The sequence below is a fragment of the Phyllobates terribilis genome, unplaced genomic scaffold (assembly GCF_046119375.1).
Source record: "Phyllobates terribilis strain yellow unplaced genomic scaffold, ASM4611937v1 Scaffold_12__6_contigs__length_324123572, whole genome shotgun sequence".
Lineage (NCBI taxonomy): Eukaryota > Metazoa > Chordata > Amphibia > Anura > Dendrobatidae > Phyllobates > Phyllobates terribilis.
The window spans coordinates 11,376,226-11,398,383 of NW_027362772.1; the positions used below are offsets into that span (position 1 = coordinate 11,376,226).

Below are 22,158 nucleotides of genomic sequence, written 5' to 3' on the forward strand. Positions count from 1 at the left end.
GCTGGAAGGGGATCTCCATTGGAAAAGAAGATCAGTGCCGCAGGTACTATAACACAGCAAAACTTTTTTTTTTTTTTTTTTTAGAGTTACGCTTTAACTGTATAAATTAAAACTGTTAATCAAGAAACATAAAGGGTATAGAGGGGGAAGGGTTAGAGAAAAAGAGGAAAGAAAAGAAAAATTGCAGGTGTTAATGTTTGAATTATTTTACAGCTAAATATGTGACCATAAACTAAAATTCAAAGCTGTAGGCAATGCCTCTCAGATAATCTATCAAGCTTCTATTGTTTAAATCTTGCACATCTTGTTCGATCATACATATTCCAAAGTTGAACTGGAAACAAAGGTGCCTGATGTCCTCTGCGAGTAATTCGACCATATGGGTATCTTTAAAATAGTTGGCAATGGGTATTGCTTCTTGTGGAAAATCAGGATTTTCCACTAAGTCTTCAAATGAAGGCACAACATTCTGTGGTGGTAGAAAGGCAAGGGCAGGTATCATGCGTATCCAACGAGCAAATTCATGGTCACTTTGATATTGCACCTTGAGTCCTTCATTTTGAACTTTACGCCAAACTGACTGTGATAGGTGGAAGAAGCAACCGGTCTTCTCAAGGTTGGGGAATTCACTCTCAAATGCCTGAATTCCAGCTAGTTCAAAATCCAACATCAGGTTGTGTGGCTGCAGTCCAGGTTGTGTGGCTGCAGTCCAGGTTGTGTGGCTGCAGTCCAGGTTGTGTGGCTGCAGTCCAGGTTGCATGTTCTTCAGCTCTTGTAGCAACCTCTGGTACGTTGAACGGCTCTTGTCCGTCAGCAAGGCGTACACTACAGGAACAACAAGGCCGCTGTGGACTACATGGATTGTATAAAGTTGCTTGAACAGGGCTGGTGTACTGAAAAACATGCCATCAGCAAACCACTCTTTACTTTGTGCCAGTAGATGGAGATTGTCTCTTGTTCCACAAATCAAGATATGGCTGTGTCCACTTCCTAATTAAAAGTGAAAGTATTAGTACAGGAAATAATGAGAGACAAAATAAAAAGTAACAAGTAGCAGACAGAGAATTTCGGGATGAATTCACAAAAAATTTTCCTCATCAGAAGCATCCGTTGTTCATATCTCACATTAAAAACTCACATTTTGCTTCAGATTTTCAGAATTTATAACAGAAACTTAAAACTGAAGCAAAATCTGGTGTGAAGGGGCTAAACAATAGTTTTTTCTACGACATGTATTGTCCCAGTGGAAAATGATATATTCCTGTTTAAAAATGCTTCCAAGCTTCAAAAATGTCACATTTTCAAAGTTGTGAAAGGATAAAGGGCACCAGAAACTAGCAAAATGCAGAATTCCATGATAATAAAAGGTTTACATCAGGAAAAACGAGCAAACATGTAAGACGTATTTGTGAAAAAAAAGCATACTAACTCAATGGTTCATTAGGTCGGGGTCATATGCAGCGTAAATGTCTAAATCCCATCCACATGCTGAGGAAAAAATGCACAGTTAAAAAAAATGGCATGCAGTGCAGCAGTGGCGTACCTACCATGTAGGCAGGGGACGCCACTGCCCCTGGACCCTCAGGGGGCCTGCCGCCAAGGGGTGTAATGCGCCCATGAACACCGGGCCCCCTGGATCTACCATGCTCTGGTAGGTGCCTGTCACCTACTGGAGCATGGCAAGGATAAATGAATACTCACCGCCTGCTGCGGCGCTGCTTTCCTCACTCTGCTTTGATGCAGATCCTGAGACGTGAGCGATCACATGATTACATACATCATTCCAGGTCCTGTATCAAAGCAGAGGAACGGAGCGTGTGGCAGCAGGTGGTGAATATTAATTAACCCCCTGCCATGCTCCAGTAAGTGACAGGCACCTACCGGAGCATGGTGTACCCTCTTCCCAGCACTAATTCAGCATTGGAACTTCATTTCAGGCTGTTGGCAGGGGGCGTGGCTAAAGGGGGCAGGGCATCGCGGAGGAAGGGGGGCCCAGGCCCTTTCAAAACTTTGCTATGGGGCTAGGGCCAAGCTACTTATGACCCTGCATGTGAATGTATGCTGCCATTATGCAAAGAAGATTCCAGCCATTCAGACAAGGGGCTAAAATTCTGCACTAAAACCTGCACCTAAATCCATAGAGCTAAATGGAGATTTTGGCGTAGAATTCTCTACACCAGAATAGCTGTATATCTACAGTTGTGGATAATCCACAGAGGTTAGGAGACATGTTAATGAATCCTTAAGGTACATTCACCTGCACTAAGTAGTTGCAGCAGACAATCTGCAGCTATTTTATAGCAGAAAATTCTACACTAAAATTGATATCTAGTGATGCGGGTTTGATGCGACAACCTTGTCCTCTGGCTGTGATTGACAATGGCTGGATACCTGCAAATCATGGTTGGTGGACAAGGTTACCACTCGGCTTATGAATATGGCAGACCACTGTATCTCAAAGGCAGGACTTCTACTTTGAAGCTGAGCAGAGAATCAGACTGCAACTAAACAAATGAGGCATAGTTGGAATCAGTAGGCCTCACCCTACATTATACTATCCTCAAAGTTTCCCTTTAAGGCAAAAAAATCACATAGTATTCTATATCAGCACTTTGTAATATAGAATTTTTCACATTTGTGCAACATAAACTTTGCAATAATTCTGCATAATGGAAATGTTAAATGCTTACCAGAGTCGTGCAGAAGGAACTGCTGCTGGATACCATCAATATTGATCTCCTGGAACTCCTGGGGAATAACAAGTTGATCAAGGGTTTGGGGCAACCTTGGAATATTGCCAAGTTGCCTTGATAATCGTATTGTTCTCTTCAGTGATGCTTTCCTTGGGAGAAGTGCTACAACATTAGAATGGGCTCCTGAAATGACTTCTGTGAGAATCTGTTGTGGGGTCTCCTGTGTTGTCCTTGCCCTGGTGACCGCCTCATTGGCAAGTCGGATTGCTTCGGGTCTTGCTGTTTGTGCTGCGTGGTTGTGGGGATCGGTTACTTTCACCACTTCACCAGATGCTTCATTGGTCCAAACACGTCCCTTGCAAGTCGACCGTTTTTCACACACCCAGATGGAATGGACGTCGTCAGACGTTCGTTTGGAAAATACGTAAATGTGATTCTCGTAGACCGACTTCTTCTTCCCACGTTTGGATAGAACTGAATTCATACTTGTAGACAGTGAATTGCTGTGAAAGCTGACTGATTTTTTTGTGCTCGTACACCTCTCTCTTTGTAGAGATTTTAGACACTGCTATATTCTGATGTAAAGATGGAATAAAAGCTCGTCTAATGCAACTTGCAGGACACCTGACCTGCAAATTGTCACATCTGCAACAAAACTTGCAAAAAAGCAGCTGGGTCAGGTAAAAGTTCACAAAATGTTTAGATTTTAGAGTGGTTTACATTCCCCACATAAATCAGGCCTCATTCACACTACATTTTTTTAATCCGTTTATTTGTTTCGTGTTATGTTTTTGTAACACAAAAGCGTTTTAGAAATGTTTTGGAAAATGTCTTGTTAAAATTGAGGGCAAAATGCTCTGACACTATAACGCGATCAGTTGTGAGCTTTACAGATGGAAACAGTTGATTTAACATATCACAATAGTGCAGCACTCTGTACAGTACTGTGGTGACATGTGGATTGATGACGGACGGGAATTTATGAACCACAAGGACAAACTGGCGAAACATCCAAACACAAAATTCTGGGGGCAAAACAGGATACAAACATCCAGGGGCGAACTGCTGGTTGCGAAACATCCGGGGGCGAACTGCTGGTTGCGAAACATCCGGGGGCGATATGTGCGGGGGTGAAATGTGCGGGGGCAAAAAATCCTGGGGGCCAAATGCACCCGGGGGAGAACTGCTGGGGGCGAAACATCCAATTCCCATGCCACATTCGGACTGTAAGATGCACCCCCTACTTTCCTCCAAAATTTTGGAGGAAAAAAGTGCATCTTATAGTCCGAAAAATACGGTATATACGATATAAAACATATTGTCTGAAGGGATATTTAAGTGCTTTGATCAATTAAAGGGGGGATTTGGGTTGACAAACAATTCTATAGATATTTACAGTTTCGGCATTCATTTAATGCACAATCAAAATGGACTCCCTTTTGGGTAAAAAATAATATTTTTGTTAAGTTGGTATTAGAGAAGGGAAATACTAAGATTCCTATGCAACATAGGATACCGGACTGATGCTGAATGTCCACGATGTAAAATGGATGCTGCGGGCCTATTACATACGCTATGGGAATGCCGGGAGTCAGGTAAATGCTGGAAAGGAGTTCTGTCTATTATAAAGAGGGTATATAAAATAGATATTCAACCAGACCCAAAAAATGCCTATTAGGTATATTAGAAGGTTATATGGAATTTCATCCAATTTCAATAGGGATTTCACGTATTTTACTTCAAACTAGGAAACATATTGCATCCAAATGGATTAACCCCTCACCCCCAGAAATTACTGAACTCAAAAATAGGATAAATAATATTATCAGATTAGTAAAAGGGGTATATCAAAAATGAAACTCAATGAATACATTTGAGAAAATATGAGACTTATGGTTGGATACACCTGGAATGCCATCAAGGGGGTTATTGCTGGAGAGACAATTTGACTTATGGAGGAAGGGAGGCATTGATGAGGTCTAATGTTTCATTGTGTATTGGAATTCCTTAACACGTGGTCTGGGTAATATAGCACACCTATATGTGTATAGGATTATAATGTTTATTACAATATTATGCTTATATAAGAGATTTCAAGAATGTGGAATGTTAATTGTAAGATATAGTAACTGCAAGTTATCAGACGGTAATGGGCAAGCTGAAAGGATATATCGGAGAGATGCATGTATGTTATTTTATTATTGTATGTACTGGTTTCTTGTTTTGTAAAAAAAAAAAAAACTAATGAAAAAAACTCAAAAATTTATTGGATTAAAAAAAAGAAAAGAATAGGAAAAAGGTTTCTCCCCTGTGTGAGTTCTCTAGTGCTTAATTAAAGCTGATTTCCGGTGAAAACATTTCCCACATTCTGAACATGAAAAAGGCTTCTCCCCTGTGTGAGTTCTCTGGTGTCTAACAAGATCTGATTTCTGGATAAAACATTTCCCACATTCAGAACCGGAAAAAGGCTTCTCCCCTGTGTGAGTTCTCTGGTGTCTAACAAGATCTGATTTCAGGTTAAAACATTTCCCACATTCTGAACAGGAAAAAGGCTTCTCCCCTGTGTGGGTTCTCTGGTGAATAACCAAAACTGATTTACGGTTAAAACATCTCCCACATTTGGAACAAAAAAATCTATTGTCCACTGTGTGTATTTTTTGACTTATAGACTTTTCGAGGGTCAAACTATTTCCATTTTCTGAAAGTGAAAATGACTTCTTTGATTTAGGAGCAGCTCGTTTTTCAAATCTTATTCTTTTATTTTGATTTTCCTTAGTAGTCGGTAATGAATCAGAAGACAGGACCTGTTTCATAGGATCAGATGACAGATCTCTGATGTGAAGGGATGATGGTAGATCTGGAGTAATGGCATTCACTTCAGTTGTATCCTGTGGGATCTGAAGATCATCTGATATAAAAATCTCCTGTCCCTCTGATCTCCTGGTACAGTCATCTGCCAAGAAAAAACACAATTATTCATTTTGAATAAAACAACCTGGAAATTTATATTTTTGAACATTTCTACTTAAAATGTCTGCAGAAATGACAACTTATTGACAGAATGACAGTGAATGACAATTCACAGTCTAATAGAAAACTTCATAGGATGAACCAGTGGAGCGTCGTGTTCAACTGTTTGTGCATTCTGCCTCCAAAATATGGAATAAGAAGCCACCAAACAATGTTATGTAGATGAAAATGATATCAATAAAAACTTCTACTCATCCATAAACCAACCCAGCAATATCCGCTCTCCCACAGTCAGATCTCCCCCTCTCTTCTGAGCCTTGCAGTGCGCCCAAAACACATTTATCATCCATGTATTTGGCATTACTATAGTCACTACTCCTATAGATTAATTCACTGAGGGTTATAATTTCCAAAATGGAGTCACTTTATGGGGATTTCTATTGCTCTGGTTTTCTGCCATTTTGTCATATTAAGGTTTCTGCAAATGTTGTGTCCCATCTCCTCTGGGATCTGCAAGATCTGCAAGATCTGCATTCAAATAGCTAAATGGCGCTACTTCCCTTCTTAACCTGCCATGTGCCCAGACAGTAGTCTACAACCGTATATAGGGGATTGTCACATTCAAGAGTAGTTGGAAATAATTTTTAAGGTCCATTTGTTTCCTATTATCCTTTGTGAAGAATTCCAAAAGTTATCACCACATAAAGTGACACACGTCAGATTTGAAAAATGGGGCCTGATTAGGAACAAAAAACTGACTGCAGGAAGGGGTTAAATCAGAGGATTACTGAAGTCAAAAACTGTGAGTATAGACAGTAACACATCTACTGAAATGATGGAACTGAACAGTCTTCTCAGTAAATAGTGAGAAACTAGTGGTGAAACCTCTCGGGGGTAATTAGAGTCTGGGGCTCGGTGGCTCTTCATCATCTAAACTATCGTAAGGGACAATATTTCCTGTCAGATAAATTTCAAAAAGAAATATTAGACATTGAAAGAGAACTTTTTATAATAGTGCAGAGATGACCTTCTTTTAAAGACCACCATGGAATTACAGAGTCACATAAGTGAGTCAGGCCAATCCCACCATAATCAAACTATCATATAGAATGAACCTGTAAAAAAGACAGAATAAAAGATATGTTACATCCCCAACAACAACGTATATATAAGGGAGAGCTCCATCACTAAACTGGAGTCGCACTCATTTATGGTGGACCATTGGAGGTATGATGAGTCCTGACCAGAAGAGTAGAGAAAGTATTAGTGCCCCCATTTCAGGAGCGATTGTGCAGGAATCTGAATTCCTTAGGATGGAAACATAATGTAATTTATGACATGGAGTGAATCCATGAAACCAGGGCTGGAGCCATGCCACCACATCTCCTGCAAGCGTGAATAGATGTATATTACAGCCATCAGCCACGCACAGCTTAGAGACATATCATGGCACAGGTGTAATGTTATTTATGTAGTCTATCACAATCCTGTTTGAAGATAGTTTGAAAAGTCGAGATAAAGGGAAACTCCGTTGTTATTGTACAGAAATTCACACTTGGCCCTCACTGCACATTTAATGTTGTCGATCATAAAAGTGAAGTTTGGCCAGAAAGACTGGACCTGGTCTTGTAGGGACCATATGAGAACATTCAGCCGCACAGAAGGGAGAGAAGGTAGATTCATCCAATAAGATATCAGGGATCTAGGAAGCCAACAGCATCATTACCCTCCGCTTTCTCTTACAGGTCCATCAGAATATTTTCCTTCAAGTGATTTTCTCACTTGTCAGCACTTTCTACGTATGCTGTCATTTGGCTTTGTAGTTTACAGATCTGGGCAGGTAACGGTCAGCGTCTACTAATCCCAGGGGGTAGATAGATCCTCCAGGTTGTAAGTTCTACAGAAAAGGACTTTTACAATTACACAAAGTAATGTGAACATTTTTGGATGGAGGAAAATGTTGTGGTCTAGAGGGAAAATGGTGATCACACGATTGTGATACGGCCGGACTACACCACCGATAAAGCAGCCACAGCCGGTGACTGAGAAGAATCTGTGACTTCTCTGCATTTAGTGGTTACTACTCACCTGGGTAGTCATATGTAGGAATCTCCTCTTTACACCGCTCATCACCCCTCACATATGTCTCTGTAGTTTTAATATGGGTCAGATCTTCACCCTGAAACAAATATTGTAGAAGTCACAGACAGATGGAGAAGTCACATGTATGATCGGCTCTAATCCTGCCATCTCCACAATTCTCATAACACAAGTATAAAACATATAATCCTGGTGGATAAAACAAGACTGAGCACAAGACCTTCACAGCCGTCTACACATCATAGGGGAGATCTCATGACACCTTCTCTCCATCTACCTGATGATCCTGAGGAACATTGGGATCTTCTTGTTTACAATCCTGTGGAAGAAGAGGACGGGGACATCTCTCTGGTGTTGTCCTCTTACTGGATAGATCTGGAAGAAACACCTACAGGGACTGAATTCATTTTTTACATACAGATAATTATAGGCCGTGTGTATTTAGTCCTGTCTATTACCTGGTGATGTGAGGGGCTGGGGAACCTCCATCATGACGTCCTTGTACAGATCTTTGTGTCCTTCTAAATACTCCCACTCCTCCATGGAGAAATAGATGGCGACATCCTGACACCTTATAGGAACCTGACACATACAATGATACCGTCATCCCCTCGATCCCTCCATAGCGTTACTGTATAATGTCCCAGCATTCCCAGCAGTGTCACCTCTCCAGTCAGCAGCTCAATCATATTGTAGGTGAGTTCTAGGATCTTCTGGTCATTGATGTTCTCATGTACCAGGTGATGAGGTGGAAGCCCTGTGATTGGGTTCAGGGGTCTTCCCCATCCCTCAGACACAGGGTCCTGACAGCGCTCACTAGAGGTCTTCTTCACTACTGTGTAATCCTGGTTATGGAGAGACACATTAATAAATCTCACTCCAGACAATTCCAGAGTCCTCACCTCTCCAGTTCTGTCCATCTGTTATTCCCATAGATAAGAATGATGTAACGTGACGTCATCAGAATCTCTCACCTCTCCAGTAAGCCGGAAGAGGATCTCTAGGGTGAGGTGTAATATCCGCTCCGCCATCTTGTCTCTGTCCATGTCCATCCTTGATAGGTGATTCAGAAAAATTCTCTTAATATAGACGATCTTCACTGAGAGGATCTGATATTGTAGAGACCTGAATGAGAAGAAGATGAGCCGATGTAACATCATAAAGAATTCTGTGTAATAAAACAATTACTGGAGACAATAAGGGAAATATATCAGGAGATAGAATGTGTAGATGTTGTGTTCTCTAGTTCTTTATGGACTGGAACATAAGTTGAATTGCTGACTTAGACATCTCCTCCATACTTCCAATCACTGGCTAAGTTGGCCACGGCTTCAGTAAGAATCACCCAGAAACCCAAGCAGCAATGGTATTTTTATTATTTTACAACATTCTGCTTTTGTCCCTGACATACTAATAAAACCTATATATTTTAGGCCACAGACAACAAGCAGTTTCTTCCTCGGAGTCTGCAGCTGAACACGTTTCTTATAGACTCATCTTCCATAGCGCTAATTCTCGTCATATACATTACACATGGCATGAGAAATAACAACTTCATGATGAGGACGACATCTTCATCTTCTAATACGGCTCTGGAAACAAATTTGGCCAGAGTCCGTCACTGACTCCATCATCACCGACCGTCTGTATGAATGTTTCCCGTCTTTCCCAGGTTGTAATCTTTTATCACGTTAGATCTCATTTATAAGAGCGTGTTTGTAAGAACACCAAGACAGTTATTTGATGCTAATGTCTCCATGTACAGTGGTTTTTCCTGGATATTATGTTTCTTTTAGCATTTTCCTGTAGACTTCCATATATTACATGAAAAACACCAAAAAAATAAAACCACGTGTTAAAACATAAAATAAAATTGGGGATGGTCGCACTGTGGGAACATTATACTGTATGTGGGGGGATGGTGGTACTGTGGGAACATAATACTGTATGTGGGGGAGATGTTGGTAATATTATACTGTATGTGGGGGGATGGTGGCACTGTGGGAACATTATACTGCATGTGGGGGGGATGTTGGTAATATTATACTGTATGTGGGGGGATGGTGGCACTGTGGGAACATTATACTGCATGTGGGGGGGATGTTGGTAATATTATACTGTATGTGGGGGGATGGTGGCACTGTGGGAACATTATACTGTATGCGGGGGGGGTGGCGGGACTGTGACAACATTATACTGTATGTGGGAAGACTGCGGAACTGTGGGAACATTATACTGTATGTGGGAAGATGGCGGTACTGTGAGAACATTATACTGTATGTGGGGGGGATGGTGGCACTGTGAGAACATTATAGTGTATGTGGAAAGATGGCGGTACTGTGGGAGCATTACACTGTATGTGGGAAGATGGCGGTACTGTGAGAACATTATACTGTATGTGGGGGGATGGCGGTACTATGAGAACATTATACTGTATGTGGGGGGGATGGTGGTACTGTGGGAACATTACACTGTATGTGGGAAGATGGCGGTACTGTGGGAACATTATACTGTATGTGGGGGGATGGCGGTACTATGAGAACATTATACTGTATGTGGGGGGGATGGTGGTACTGTGGGAACATTACACTGTATGTGGGAAGATGGCGGTACTGTGGGAACATTATACTGTATGTGGGGGGATGGCGGTACTGTGAGAACATTATACTGTATGTGGGGGATGGCGGTACTATGAGAACATTATACTGTATGTGGGGGGATGGTGGTACTGTGGGAACATTACACTGTATGTGGGAAGATGGCGGTACTATGAGAACATTATACTGTATGTGGGAAGATGGCGGTACTGTGGGAACATTATACTGTATGTGGGGGGATGGCGGTACTATGAGAACATTATACTGTATGTGGGGGGGATGGTGGTAATGTGGGAATATTATATTGTATGTGGGAAGATGGTGGTACTGTGAGAACATTATACTGTATGTGGGGGGAAATAGAGGTACTATGAGAACATTATACTGTATGTGGGGGGGTGGTAATGTGGGAACATTATACTGTATGTGGGAAGATGGCGGTACTGTGAGAACATTATACTGTATGTGGGGGAAATAGAGGTACTATGAGAACATTATACTGTATGTGGGGGGGGTGGTAATGTGGGAACATTATACTGTATGTGGGGGGGATGGTGGTAATGTGGGAACATTATACTGTATGTGGGGGGATGGCGGTACTGTGAGAACATTATACGGTGTGGGGAAATAGAGGTACTATGAGAGCATTATATTGAGAGGCTTAATGACCGCAGTGGCTCCTGCGACCGACCCCTACTTCAGCTGGATGTGTGTTCCCGGACTGACATTCAGCTGAAGTGCCACAATACACGCTGCTGACCAATCAGAGGCCAGCAGCTGACATCGGCATGTACGCCATTAGGGGGCGCATGGAAGTAACATCATGCTCTCCTGTCGCTTGTAGCTGAAGTCAGCGGCAGCTCCAGAAAAAAGACACCGAGCTGCGAGGGAGCAGAGAGAAGGCGAGTATAATGTTATGTTTTCTTTAAATCAGCGAGTACACGGTGCCCTTGGCCATAATACTACATGTAAGAGTATGGGCTGTGCATTATACTACATGGATGACTATGGGCTGTGCATTATACTACATGTAAGAGTGTGGACTGTGCATTATACTACATGTATGGACTATGGGCTGTGCATTATACTACATGTATGGACTATGGGCTGTGCATTATACTACATGTAAGAGTATGGGCTGTGCATTATACTACATGTATGAGTGTGGGCTGTGCATTATACTACATGTATGAGTATGGGCTGTGTATTATACTACATGTAAGAGTGTGGGTTGTGCATTATACTACATGTAAGAGTGTGGGCTGTGCATTATACTACATGTAAGAGTGTGGGATGTGCATTATACTACATGTATGAGTATGGGCTGTGCATTATACTACATGTATGGACTATGGGCTGTGCATTATACTACATGTATGGACTATGGGCTGTGCATTATACTACATGTATGGACTGTGGGCTGTGCATTATACTACATGTATGAGTATGGGCTGTGCATTATACTACATGTATGGACTATGGGCTGTGCATTATACTACATGTATGGACTATGGGCTGTGCATTATACTACATGTATGGACTGTGGGCTGTGCATTATACTACATGTATGAGTATGGGCTGTGTATTATACTACATGTACGGACTATGGGCTGTGCATTATACTACATGTAAGAGTGTGGGCTGTGCATTATACTACATGTAAGAGCGTGGGCTGTGCATTATACTACATGTAAGAGTGTGGGATGTGCATTATACTACATGGATGACTATGGGCTGTGCATTATACTACATGTAAGAGTGTGGGCTGTGCATTATACTACATGTAAGAGCGTGGGCTGTGCATTATACTACATGTAAGAGTATGGGCTGTGCATTATACTACATGTAAGAGTATGGGCTGTGCATTATACTACATGTAAGAGTGTGGACTGTGCATTATACTACATGTAAGAGTGTGGGATGTGCATTATACTACATGTATGGACTATGGGCTGTGCATTATACTACATGTATGAGTATGGGCTGTGCATTATACTACATGTAAGAGTGTGGGCTGTGCATTATACTACATGTAAGAGTATGGGCTGTGCATTATACTACATGTATGACTATGGGCTGTGCATTATACTACATGGATGACTATGGGCTGTGCATTATACTACATGTATGGACTATGGGCTGTGCATTATACTACATGTATGGACTATGGGCTGTGCATTATACTACATGTATGACTATGGGCTGTGCATATACTACATGTATGACTATGGGCTGTGCATTATATTACATGGATGACTGTGGGCTGTGCATTATACTACATGGATGACTGTGGGCTGTGCATTATACTACATGTATGAGTATGGGCTGTGCATTATACTACATGTATGGGCTGTGCATTATACTACATGTAAGAGTGTGGGCTGTGCATTATACTACATGTATGGACTATGAGCTGTGCATTATACTACATGTATGAGTATGGGCTGTGCATTATACTACATGGATGACTATGGGCTGTGCATTATACTACATGGATGACTATGGGCTGTGCATTATACTGTATGGAGGATTAAGGGGAGTGCATTATACTTCGGTTATGGGGCCCCATCACTTCTATGTTCGCCCCTGGTTAGTGTAATGGTTTATTTTTTTCTATACACTAAAGAACAGAGGCAGAACAGGGGACATATACTAGGTTGAGGCCCAGGATAAGGGACATACATGTACAGTGGGTACGGAAAGTATTCAGACCCCTTTAACCCCTTAACAACATTAGACGTACTAATACGCGTCTGTGCCCTGGGACTTAAGAGCCAGACCCGTATTAATACGTCATGGCGATCTTGCGCGCACACAGGCTGTGCGGGCGCGATCGCCGCCGGGTGTCAGCTGATTGTCACAGCTGACACCCGGTACTATGTGCAGGGAGCGGTCACGCACCGCTCCCAGCACATTAACCCCCGCGATGCTGCGATCGAAGTCGATCGCAGCATTGCGGTGGCAAGGGGAGGTGATCGCAGATACTCACCTCCTCTTCCGGCTTCCAGCGCTGTCTGCCGTGGCTTCCAGGATGTTGCCATGACGACCCGATGTCGTCATGACAACATCCGGGTCACCAGACATCAGGAAGATTTTTTGGACATGCGCAGTGCATCTCCAAACAATCTTCTCCCTGTCCAGCGTTGACAGCCGGCATGGCACAGGGATGGTGCTGCATTCCTGTGCCATGCAGGCGATCAGAAAAAAAAAAGTGAAAGTCCCATAGTGGGACAAAGTAATAAAGTATAAAAACTATCAGAAAGTGAAAAAAAAAAAAAAAAAAATTGTAAAAAAAAAATAAAAAAAAATATACCGTATATTCCGGCGTATAAGACGACTTTTGAAGACTGAAAAATCTTCTGTCTAGTCTGGGGTCGTCTTATACGCCGGTAATGCTTTTGAACTTTCAGAAATTGACATGCGGGGATACTCTGGGGGTGTTAATAAGCTGCCGTGGCCGTATCCCTGCCATGTCGGAGTTAATATAAGGTGGTGGGAGTTAAAATACGGCGGCGGTAGGTCCAGACAGTCAGCGCTTCTGTGCTGAAACTGACACATCGCTGCGTATTCCCAGCTCCGGACACAGCGCAGGGCTTCTGTGCCGACAGCTTTCACTTGTCACAGAAGCGCTGCGCTGTGTCCGGAGCAGGGAAGTTCGCATCGCTTCTGTGACAATATATGAAAAGCCGGCAATTCAGCAGCGGCATAAGCCGGCACCCGACAATTTATAACAGACAGAATAGAGCATCACACATAGATTAGATAGATAGAAACATGTCAGTCACATATATATGAAGTACAGTGACAGTATTGCTTACTGTACTTGTCATTTAGTGTAAAGGATTTATTAAAACAAATAATAGTGTTTTCATGCACCGTCTCTTTAAAAAAGCCGGCCGGCAATTCAGCATCTGTACCCGACAATTTATAACAGAAAGAATAGAGAATCACACATAGATTAGATAGATAGAAACATGTCAGTCACATATATAAGAAGTACAGTGATAGTGCTGGTTACTGTACTTGTCATCTAGTGTTAAAATAACGGATTTATTTAAAAAAAAATTGGCGTGGGGTTCCCCTTAATTTTAGTCTCTAGCGGAGGTTAAGCAGACAGCTGGGGCAGATGTTTGAAGCCTGGGAAGGGGGTAATACCCACGGAGCTTCCCAGGCTACTAATATCAGCCCCCAGCTGAATACATAGCCTTTACTAGCTATTAAAATGGGGGACCCCCCAAAAAAATGACGTGGGGTCCCCCCTAATTTAATACCTAGCAAAGGCTAGGCAGACAGCTGGGGGCTGATATTAATAGCCCAGGAAGGGTGCCATGAATATTGGCCCCCTCCCAGGCTAGAAACACCAGCCGTCAGCCGCCCCAGAAATGGCGCATTCATAGGATGCGCCAATTCTGGCACTTAGCCTCGCTCTTCCACGCTGCCCTGGTGCGGTGGCAGGGGGTAATAGGGCTGGGGTTGATGTCAGCTTATAATGCCAGCTGACATCAAGCCCAGGTTAGTAATGGAGAGGCGTCTATAAGACACCCCCATTACTAACCCCATAGTCAAAGTTAAAAAAAACACAAACACCCAGAATAAAGTCCTTTAATTGAAATAAAGACACAATTCTTTATTGTTCTAAATTAAACCATACTTACCATCACGCCCATTCCAGCTGAAGCCAACGATCTCCTGCAATAAAAGAAAAATAATAAAGCAACCTCATCCTTACCTTTCCATGGTTCCCACGACAGCTCCAGCTCTGCTACATCGAGATGACAGGCTGGACCGCAGCAGAACGCTGCCATCCAGCCTGTCATCCCGCAGACACTGAGAAGCGCAGGCATGCTTGCGCTCCTCAGTGTCTCTCTGTGACGGCATCCAGATGAGCCGACAATGAACTCAGCTCACCTCCTGGACGTCCGTCACTGACAGCGTGGGAAACTTCTACTGCGCATGCGGGGAGCAGGAGAATTTTCCCACGCTGTCAGTGACGTGCATGAGGTGAGCCGAGTTCATTGGACATGATCTCGGCTCATCTGGATGCCGTCACAGTCAGACACTGAGGAGCACAAGCATGCCTGCGCTTCTCAGTGTCTGCCGCATGGCAAGCTGAACGGCAGCGTTCTGCTGCGGTGCAGCCTGTCATGTGAATGTAGCAGAGCTGGACCGGTCCTGGGAACCATGGAGAGGTAAGGATGAGGTTGCTTTATTATTTTACTTTTATTGCAGGAGATCGTTGGCTTCAGCTGGAATGGGTGTGACGGTAAGTATGGTTTAATTTAGAACAATAAAGGATTGTGTCTTTATTTCAATTAAAGGACTTTATTCTGGGTGTTTGTGTTTTTTTTAATTACTTTACTAGAAATTCATGGCGGTCATGTCTAATATTGGCGTGACCCCATGAATTTCGGGCTTAGGGCCAGCTGATAATGCCAAGCTGGCCTTAACCCCTTTATTACCCAGTGAGCCACCGCACCAGGGCCCTGGATGAGTTGGGTACAGCGCCAGAAGATGGCGCTTCTATGAACGCGCCATTTTCCGGGGTGGCTGCGGACTGCAATTTGCAGCGGGGGGGGGGGGGCCCAGAAAGCTTGGGCCTCCCTGCGCTGCAGATTCCAGCCCCCAGCTGCCTAGTTGTACCTGGCTGGACACAAAAATAGGGCGAAGCCCCACGTCTTTTTTTTTTTAATTATTTCATGAAATAATTTAAAAAAAAAGGGCTTCCCTATATTGTTGTGTCCGGCCAGGTACAAATAGGCAGCTGGTGGTTGGGGGCAGCCCGTTCCTGCCTGCTGTACCTGGCTGGACACAAAAATATGGCGAAGCCCACGTCAACATTTTTGGGAAAAATTAATTACAAAATTAATAATAATTTAGGGACTGCATCTTTATTAACCCCTCAATTGTCATTTAGTGTTAAAATAAAGGATTTTTTAAAAAGAAAATTGGCGTGGGATCCACCATCATTATAGTTTCTAGCGGAGGTTAAGCAGACAGCTGGGGCAGATGTTTGAAGTCTGGGAAGGGGGTAATACCCACGGAGCTTCCCAGGCTACTAATATCAGCCCCCAGCTGAATACCTAGCCTTTACTAGCTATTAGAATGGGGGACCCCCCCAAAAAATGACGTGGGGTCCCCCCTATTTTAATATGTTTATGAGTGACAGTTTTCCTGCTATATACCTGCATGTCATAAGAATTTAAATTAAAAAAGGACCATGTTAAATTCAAATCTGTTTTTTTAATATTTTTACCGGTGTTTGGTATGCGTTGGAAAAGGGGTAATCTTATACGGTGAATATATCCTAAACTCTATATTTTAACAGGAAAGTAGGGGGGTCGTCTTATACACCAGGTCGTCTTATACGCCGGAATATACGGTATATATAATCCACCAAAAATAAAATATAATGTACCCATCAATAAATATTATTATAAAAAAAAACAAAAAAAACAATAAAAGTACACATATTTGGTATCGCCGCGTCCGGAACAACCTGACCTATAAAACTGTCCCACTAGTTAACCCCTTCAGTGAACAGGGTAAAAAAAAAAAAACGAAGAAAAAACAATGCTTCATCACCATACCGCCCCAAAAAAATTGGAATAACACGTGATCAAAAAGACAAATATAAATAAAAATGGTACTGCTGAAAACGTCATCTCGTCCCGCAAAAAACAAGCCACCATACAGCTCCATCAGCCGAAAAATAAAAAAGTTATAGCTCTCAGAATAAAGCTATGCTAAAAAATAATTTTTTCTATAAAATTGCTTTTATTATGTAAAAGTGCAAAACATAGAAATACGATATAAATGTGGTACCGCTGTAAACGTACTGACCCGAAGAATAAAGCTACCTTATCAATTTTACCACACGCGGAACAGAATAAAAAAAAAAAAAAAATTCCTGAATTGTTGTTTTTTGTTTATTCTGCCTCCCAAAAATCGGAATAGAAAGCGATCAAAAAACGTCACGTGCCTGAAAATGGCACCAATAACAACGTCAACTCATCCCGCAAAAAATGAGCCATCACATGACTGTCTGCCAAAATCTGGAAAAATTATAGCTCTCAAAATATGGCGATGCAAAAACTTTTAGTGTGTGACAGCTGTCAGTCATAAAAACCCCATATGATTCTGGTATCGCTGTAGTCTCACCGACCCGAAGAATAATGTCATCTAATCACTTATACTGCATGAGGAACGGCGTAAAAAATAAACTCTCAGGTTAGGGTTGTGCTAGGGTTAGGGTTGTGCTACGGTTAGGGCTGGGGTTGGGGTTAGGGTTGTGATTTTTTTCAAAAGTAAGAAAAAAAGATGAAGATATGGCGACTAGTGTTGAGCGCAAGTGCTCGCTACTTGAGTTTGCATCGGGTGTTCTGGTATGCATTGAGTATCGTGGGTATTTGAGTGACATGCTCGAGTCTCCGCCCCATATGCTTCACGGCCCAAAAAACTTTGCGGGGATTGCCTGCCATGCACGAACGATCCCCGCATGGTTTTTTTTGGGTGTCTAATAACCGTGAAACATCCGGGCGGGGACTCGAGCATGTCACTTGAGCACACGCAGTACATGGTGCATACCTGAGTACCCAATGCAAACTCAAGTAGCGAGCACTTGCGCTCAAGACTAATGACAACTTATTCAATATGATGACCTAATGTTATCAAATTCTGTGTCGTACCTCTGGGTTCAAAATGTTCATTATACACCTTAATAAAATCCTTGAGGGGTATAGTTTCCAAAATGGGGTCACTTGTGGGGGAGCTTCACTGTTTAGGCACATCAGGGGCTCTCCAAACGCGACATGGTGTCCGCTAACAAATTGAATGGAAAATCGGCTCAAATTGTTAGACGCCATGTTGCGTTTGGAGAGCCCCTGCGTGCCTAAACTTTGGAGCTCCCCCACAAGTGACCCCATTTTGGAAACTAGACCACCCAAGGCACCTATCTAGATGCATAATGAGCACTTGGAACCCCCAGGTGCTTCACAAATTGATTCGAAAAAGTGAAAAAAAAACACTTTTTCATTTTTACGAATCAATTTGTGAAGCACCTGGGGGTTCCAAGTGCTCATTATGCATCTAGATAGGTGCCTTGGGGGGTCTAGTTTCCAAAATGGGGTCACTTGTGGGGGAGCTCCAATGTTTGTGCACACAGGGACTCTCCAAATACAACATGGTGTCCGCTAACAATTTGAGCCGATTTTCCATTCAATTTGTTAGCGGACACCATGTTGCATTTGGAGAGTCCCTGTGTGCCCAAACATTGGAGCTCCCCCACAAGTGACCCCATTTTGGAAACTAGACCCCCAAGGCACCTATCTAGATGCATAGTGAGCACTTGGAACCCCCAGGTGCTTCACAAATTGATTCGTAAAAATGAAAAAGTGTTTATTTTTTCACTTTTTCATTTTTACGAATCAATTTGTGAAGCACCTGGGGGTTCCAAGTGCTCACTATGCATCTAGATAGGTGCCTTGGGGGGTCTAGCTTCCAAAATGGGGTCACTTGTGGGGGAGCTCCAATGTTTAGGCGCATCAGGGGCTCTCCAAACGCAACATGGCATCCGCTAATTATTCAAGCAAATTTTACAATCAAAAAGTCAAATGGCGCTCCTTACGTTCCGAGCTATGCCGTGCGCCCAAACAGTGTTTTTTCCCCACATATGGGGTATCTGCGTGCCAAGGGTAAATTGCACAACACATTTTGGGGTCCAATTTTTCTTGTTACCCCCGTGAAAATAAAAAAAATTGGGTCTAAAGTAACATTTTTGTGAAAAAAGTTAAATGTTCATTTTTTTTCTTCCACATTCCAAAAATTCCTGTGAAACACCTGAAGGGTTAATAAAGTTCTTGAATGTGGTTTTGAGCTCCTTGAGGGGTGCAGTTTTTAGAATGGTGTCACTTTTGGGTATTTTCTGTCATAAAGACCTCTCAAAGTGCCTTCAAATGTGATGTGGTCCCTAAAAAAATGGTTTTGTAAATTTTGTTGGAAAAATGAGAAATCACTGGTCAACTTTTAACCCTTATAGCTCCATAACAAAAAAAAAATTGGGTTCCAAAATTGTGCTGATGTAAAGTAGACATGTGGGAAATGTTATTTATTAAGTATTTTGTGTGACATATCTCTCTGATTTAAGGGCATAAAAATTCAAATTTTGAAAATTGCAAAATTTTCAAAATTTTCGCCAAATTTCCGTTTTTTTCACAAATAAACGCAAGTGATATCGAAGAAATTTTACCAAAATCATGAAGTACAATATGTCACGAAAAAACAATCTCAGAATCAGGGGGATCCGTTGAAGCGTTCCAGAGTAATTACCTCATAAAGTGAAAGTCAGAATTGTAAAAATTGGCCTGGCCATTAATGTGCAAACCACCCTAGGGGGTTAAATTTTTGACTCTTTTTTTTTTTTTTCAACATCATTTTTATTTGATTTTTCAAAACATAAATACATAACATACATCTAATCTGGTGCATAGAGAGGTCAGAGTGCCCGTACGCAGACTGGGTCTATAACAACTCTATTCACATATTTAATTGGTATAACAGTACATTTTTCACTCTTTGTTTCATTGCAGCCATTTGGTAAATTCTAAAAAGTTCATTTTTTTTCTCATTACAGTACACTCTGCACCCCATCTTCACTGAAAAAAACAGAAATGTAGACATTTTTGCTAATTTATTAAAAAAGAAAACCTGAAATATCACATGGTCATAAGTATTCAGACCCTTTGCTCAGTATTGAGTAGAAACACCCTTTTGAGCTAGTACAGCCATGAGTCTTCTTGGGAATGATACAAGTTTCTCACACCTGGATTTGGGAATCCTCTGCCATTCTTCCTTGCAGATCCTCTCCAGTTCCGTCAGGTTGGATGGTGAACGTTGGCGGACAGCCATTTTCAGGTTTCTCCAGAGATGCTCAATTGGGTTTAGGTCAGGTCTCTGGCTGAGTCAGTCAAGAATGGTCACAGTTGTTCTGAAGCCACTCCTTTGTTATTTTAGCTGTGTGCTTAGGGTCATTGTCTTGTTGGAAAGTGAACCTTTGGCAAAGTCTGAGGTCCAGAGCACTCTAGAAGAGGTTTTCATCCAGAATATCTCTGTACTTGGCTGCATTCATGTTTCCTTCAATTGCAACCAGTCGTCCTGTCCCTGTTGCTTAAAAACACCCCCATAGCATGATGCTGCCACCACCATGTTTCACTGTTGGGATTGTATTGGGCAGGTGACGAGCAGTGCCTGGTTTTCTCCACACATACCGCTTGGAATTATCACCAAAAAGTTCTATCTTCATCAGACCAGAGAATCTTATTTCTCATAGTCTGGGAGTCCTTCTTGTGTTTTTGAGCAAACTCTATGCGGGCTTTCATATGTCTTGTACCGAGGAGAGGCTTCCATCGGGCCACTCTACCATAAAGGCCCGACTGGTGGAGGGCTGCAGTGATAGTTGACTTTGTGGAACTTTCTCCCATCTCCCTACTGAATCGCTGGAGCTCAGCCACAGTGATCTTGGGGTTCTTCTTTACCTCGCTCGCCAAGGCTCTTCTCCCACGATTGTTCAGTTTGGCTGGACGGCCAGGTCTAGGAAGACTTCTGGTGGTCCCAAACTTCTTCCATTTAATGATTATGGAGGCCACTGTGCTCTTAGGAATCTTGAGTAATGCAGAAATTCTTTTGTAACCTTGGCCAGATCTGTGCCTTGCCACAATTCTGTCTCTGAGCGCCTTGGGCAGTTCCTTTGTGCTCATGATTCTCATTTGGTCTGACATGCACTGGGAGCTGTGAGGTCTTATATAGACAGGTGTGTGCCTTTCTAAATCAAGTCCTATCAGTTTAATTAAACACAGCTGGACTCCAGTGAAGGAGTAGAACCATCTCAAGGATCACAAGGAATGGACAGCATGTGACTTAAATATGAGTGTCTGAGCAAAGGGTCTGAAGACTTATGACCATGTGATATTTCAGTTTTTCTTTTTTAATAAATTTGCAAAAATTTCTAAATTTCATTTTTTTTCAGTGAAGATGGGGTGCAGAGTGTACTTTAATGAGGAAAAATGAACTTTTTAGGATTTACCAAATGGCTGCAATGAAACAAAGAGTGAAACATTTACAGGGGTCTGAATACTTTCCGTACCCACTGTATATATCAGGATGGGGGGTGGTCGAAATCTCGCAACGGGTCCCATCAGACCCTAGTTATGCCTCTGATTGTACTGTGTGGGGGGGTGGCGGTACTATGGGGGCATTACACTGTGTGGGGGCATCATACATCCTGCATAAGGGGCATAATGGGAGACATTACACTGTGGGGGGTCCTGTACTCTGAGAACAATACGTTTCCTCCCTTCCTGTCTCCATAGTTGGGTCGTATGTATCTATTACAGGAAACAGAACAGAAACCTTATGATTCTTATAAAGGGGCAACGCAAGACCCCCAAAGAGCCTCCGTGCTGAAGGGGTTAACCCTGCACCCAGTAATGGGGTCTCCACATACCTCCACCTGCAGAGCCGCCACCACATATATGGCTGCTGTGTGCGCACAGGAGCTGTGATGAGGTCACAGGAGGGGAGGAGTCAGGGGTCACATGATCAGGGGCCTCAGTGGATGCAGGACTCTGCTGTGCTGGTTGTCATGGTGCTGGATGAGCTGAAGTTTATGTGTGGGGTCAGGAGGGGTTTACAGTGTGGATGTAGCAGAGCCGCGCGTGTACGAGGTGTACGGAGCGGAGCCGCGTGTGTACGAGGTGTACGGAGCAGAGCCGCGCATGTACGAGGTGTACGGAGCAGAGCCGCGT

The 22,158-nt window shown here is 42.7% G+C and overlaps 1 protein-coding gene across 1 annotated transcript; it reads right to left on the reverse strand.

Moving 5' to 3' along the window:
• Window positions 1-147: 147 nt before the first annotated feature.
• Window positions 148-21,916, reverse strand: LOC141171897 (oocyte zinc finger protein XlCOF8.4-like). The gene is made up of 8 exons (XM_073655532.1): window positions 21,858-21,916; window positions 8,738-8,888; window positions 8,429-8,608; window positions 8,222-8,345; window positions 8,041-8,138; window positions 7,752-7,842; window positions 2,691-5,646; window positions 148-990 (listed from the first exon to the last, which is right to left on the reverse strand). The coding sequence occupies exons 1-7, from the start codon at window positions 21,881-21,883 to the stop codon at window positions 5,015-5,017; spliced, it is 1,302 nt and encodes a 433-aa protein (XP_073511633.1). The 5' UTR covers window positions 21,884-21,916; the 3' UTR covers window positions 148-990; window positions 2,691-5,014.
• Between the last annotated feature and the right edge of the window lie 242 nt (window positions 21,917-22,158).

Excerpts from the sequence above, each read along its gene's own strand:
- LOC141171897 (XM_073655532.1), bottom strand. The coding sequence starts at position 21,883 with ATGTGGTGGCGGCTCTGCAGGTGGAG. Across the intron at positions 8,346-8,428 it reads TTGAGCTGCTGACTGGAGAG|GTTCCTATAAGGTGTCAGGA; the intron begins GTGACACTGCTG and ends TGTATGTGTCAG. Across the intron at positions 8,139-8,221 it reads CCAGCCCCTCACATCACCAG|ATCTATCCAGTAAGAGGACA; the intron begins GTAATAGACAGG and ends TGTTTCTTCCAG.